The 4,002-nt window shown below is 40.2% G+C and overlaps 1 protein-coding gene across 2 annotated transcripts in view; it reads right to left on the bottom strand.

The window, feature by feature from the left end:
• Positions 1 to 4,002, bottom strand: part of NUP205 (nucleoporin 205kDa) — a 64,264-nt gene that overhangs the window by 15,819 nt on the left and 44,443 nt on the right. For both annotated transcript variants that reach the window (XM_004677070.2, XM_012721057.1), the window contains 2 exons: positions 2,248 to 2,396; positions 1,052 to 1,243 (listed from right to left, as the gene is read on the bottom strand). In XM_004677070.2, coding sequence (XP_004677127.1) covers positions 1,052 to 1,243; positions 2,248 to 2,396 — 341 coding nt within the window. The remainder of the gene's footprint in view (positions 1 to 1,051; positions 1,244 to 2,247; positions 2,397 to 4,002) is intronic.

Genomic DNA, 4,002 nt, shown 5'->3' with positions numbered 1-4,002 from the left:
ATGTGGGTCACCTCTGGGGTCAGGATTGAACTCATGCTGAAGCGGCTGCAGCTACCTTGCAGTGCTGCGCTTAAACCTGCTACACCACCAGGGCGGGCCTACTTTATTTTTTAAATAAATACAAATACGCAGTATTATGACTCAGTAAAAGAAAATAATTAAGGGATAAAAGTACTCAAAACACAGAGCACTGGAAAACTTAAAGCAAATGAATTTTCTTTTATGGTCATCCTCCTCTACTACACCTGGAGAATGACTTCCTATAAAATGCATGTTGTAAAGCGCCACCTAGTGGTTAAGTGGTGATTTTTGCCAAGTCAACTAAAGACAGTAAAATACTGTAGACAAAAGGAAAATGAGGGTTTGATTGGGGGTTATAAGAAGGGAGGCATGAACGCTCCATTAGTATCTCACTAACAAAGCTTCTCTTAACTATTCTGCTATTTATAATGACCTCTGAACATTTTTTGGTGCATTTCTTAAGTGGGTAGAACACTTCTCTAAGTATAGAATATCTTGGCAATTAGTATATGGCAATTAATATCCTGGCAATTAATATCTTCTAAGATATTATGAAAATATTCAATATAAATCAGTTACTTCAAACAAATACACACTTTTGAAGCACATACATGAAAAACATTAAAAAAAAAGAAAATCTGGGCCCTCCCTGGTGGCGCAGCGGGTTAAAGCACTGCACTGAGAAGCTTAAGCCACTTCCGCATGAGTTCGATTCCCGCCTGCCCCTGGAGGAGACCACATGGCGTGGCAGACCTCTCCTGACCCGCCCGCTGCTCGCCTCAGCAGTGTACTTCGTTGATCTGCCTGTTCTGCTCCCCACTCTGTCTCTGGTGAATCTTCTCACTGCCCTGCACCTCTGGCCTGTACCCTGGCTCTGTATGCATAAATAAATAAATATTTTTTTTAAAAAAAATGGTAACAGTGTATGTGATACAAGTATTCAAAAGGTAGGTCACATTTCTTTAACAGATCTATAGCCCCAAGAGGAAAAGAGCTGTTGATTCAACTTCGAATTACTATCGAGCCTTACCATTTTTGATTCGTAAGTATAAAGTGCTTTTAAAAGGGGAGGCTGTGGAGTGAGTAAGCTCTGTAAAGTACGGTCATCTTCCACCAAGCTGTCTACAAGCACCTTCAGATAGCCACTGTTAGAAAGATACAAAAGCCACTGCTGCTGCTTGTCTACGGAGACAATCCGGTCGAGGAGAGCCAGTGCCAGCATCTGACGGAAAACAAGACAAAGTCCTAAGGATGGAGAAGAATGTCAACATAAATAGCAGCTACCTCTCCCTGGAAATGTTCAGAACTTCTCTTACACCGAGAATCACTGCTTGCAATAAAGCGTTCATATTTTGTTTTCTGAAAAACTGAAAGTGCTGTATCCAGAATCTCAACCTATTAATAAAAGGACATCTTACAGAGTAAAGCTATACTTCTCAAACAAAACCTAACAGATTAAAATCAATAGCTTCAAATATATTTTAGTAGAACCTATATGTTATTTGTTGGGAGGAAAAGGATTTTAAAAAACAGCTTTTCCTTAAAAAATAAAGTTTACATTCTCATTGTAAAAAAGCATTTTAAAGGGATGTAGAAAACACATAATCTGATAAATAGTTAATCCATCTCAGTATATCTCTTCCCAGCATTTTTTTCTGTGCATTAAAAAATTTTTAATATTACTTTGCTGTACATAAGTTTATATTTACCATTTTTTTGCACTTTGTTTTACTAGGCATAATTAGCATTACCCTTTTTATAAATCCTGTTTCCAGTGGTCTTCAAAAACATCATTCATAACTCTCAATTAGCAGGAAACTATCTTCTCACTACACTATCACCAGTTGCCACATCATTTTAAAGGTATATAAATGGAAGCTGTCCTTCACAAAGCTGAGAGACATATAAAAGCTATCTTTATCTTACCCAAAGTTCTTTATTAAACAGCATCTCTATGGTTTGTACATGTGCAAGGCCAATCTCAAAACTAGGAAAAATATTATTTATTCTTGGGGAATAAACTGAACTAATTAAGGTTCTGAAGTAAGTTAAGCAACATATGCACAAAACAAATTCCAAATTATAGCAAACAAACAAATTCACGACCATAAAGTACAGAAAATAATTCTCAGTATGCCGCATACAGTAAAAAGCAAAATTCAGTTTATACCTCGACAAGTCCAAGTGCTTAAACAACAACAACAGTGCTAAACAAGAGTACTTTACCCTCCCGATCTCATGACCGTCACAAGCATCTCGACAGACCACTTCCATGAGGGCAGCGCCATAGCTCTCAATGATGGCTATGTTTTCTCTCTGTAATTTACTAAACACATCTTCTGGCGCTGTCAGCCTTTCCCACATGGTTTTCTTGGCTAGAGGGTTATAACAGAAAGCATTTAAACACTCTGGTAAAAAGCAACTACACAACAAAAAATACCCTCCATTACCGCATGGACATGGAAGCCCACCCACCACCGAGTTTGGCTTCGGGCTTGTTTCCCACGTCAGACATGCACTGACCAACAGCAGGGCTGCTGTCTGTCCTCATGTTCCCGACACGGGCACACAGCAGAAGCTCGCGTAGTAACTACTGGGGGACTAACAGCTCAAGTACGTTCAGAACAGTGCTCTAGGGGTACCACCAGATCCCCAGGGTGGATGCCATGGGTGGGATATCAGGAACCCAGCCCACGGCACTAAGGTGGCGCCTCTTTTGTTTTACACACGAGATTATCGCCAAACTTGTCTGTTTCTTATTCGAACAGTGTTTATTTGCCTTTCCTGTAAAACCCTGAGCCAACCACTTTCCCCAGGAGCTTGGAGAGTACAGGAGTGGGTACAGCACAGACAAGACATGGGAGAAAGAACTCTGGCAGGTGGAAATGACCCTTCACATGGTGAGAAGGAGAGAGGCCACCAAAGAGCGCCTGCGCCACTGAGAGGCAAAGCCCGGGCTGTGTGGGAGGAGAGTGCTGGCTCAGAGGGGGCTTTTGGCACAACCAGTGCCGAGGCTCCCAAACACAGTCCCAGTTCCTGCCCCACAGCCAGGCACCCTGCTGAGGCAGCCCTGGCAACAGCCAACTTGGCTGCTGTGTTGAAGTCCCTTGAAATGGCGCCGCTGTGGAAACTGCAGCTCAGGATAAGTGAGTTTGGCTTCAGCACCCACAGCAGACAGTGATCTACTCAGCAGCTGAAAGGTGCTCCTAGCCAGGAAGGGGGTGGCATATATTTTCAGGGGATGACAGAGGTCGCAAGAGGGCTGCTCCCAGGGCAGAGGAAAGGCAGGGGAATGGCAGGACAAACCTCTGTTTCAGCAAAGACCGAACAAAAATATAACAGTCACTACTTCAAAAGTCTAACATTTTTAGTTATGGGATCCTTATTTAAGCATTGTGGTGAGGACAGAGATGCTGGAACATCATTCTATACACTTCCATGGAACCCTGGAGGAACCCCAGGGCTTCCCAGCGACATCAGGCAACAGGCAAAATGTCCTACGAAATCCTTTTATTTTGACTACTATAGAACTTAAATGATCAACGTGCGTAATTTCAGGTCATTCTACTAAAGTCTATACCATAAAAACTGAATATCTTAACAGTAGGATCCCTAAAAATTTAATAACAGCAATAGATTATCTTTTCTAATCCTCTCTTTTAAAAATATTAAGGGATATTTATGATTTAATAAACAAGGAACAATATTCTTGCTCAAAAATAACAACAGCCCAAAACTATAAGAGAATATTTTTTATTCTTACTGTAATTACTAATCTCTTACTTAAAATAAAAGATATTTTAAAAAAGTCATTTTAAAAGGAAAAGAACATGAGAAAAGTATGTGTGTTTGATATTTACTAAATTTAATATTTTTAATTTGAAATTTTATACTAGTATGTAGGAATAAAGTACTTTGTTATTTTATTTTAAAGATTTATTTATTTATGCATACGTAATTGGAGTACAGGCCAGAGGTGCA

This window comes from Condylura cristata, unplaced genomic scaffold (genome assembly GCF_000260355.1).
Source record: "Condylura cristata isolate star-nosed mole 26May11 unplaced genomic scaffold, ConCri1.0 scaffold00005, whole genome shotgun sequence".
Classification (NCBI taxonomy): Eukaryota; Metazoa; Chordata; class Mammalia; order Eulipotyphla; family Talpidae; genus Condylura; species Condylura cristata.
The sequence above is the reverse complement of the archived record's forward strand: the minus strand, read 5'-3'. Positions and strand labels throughout refer to the sequence as shown.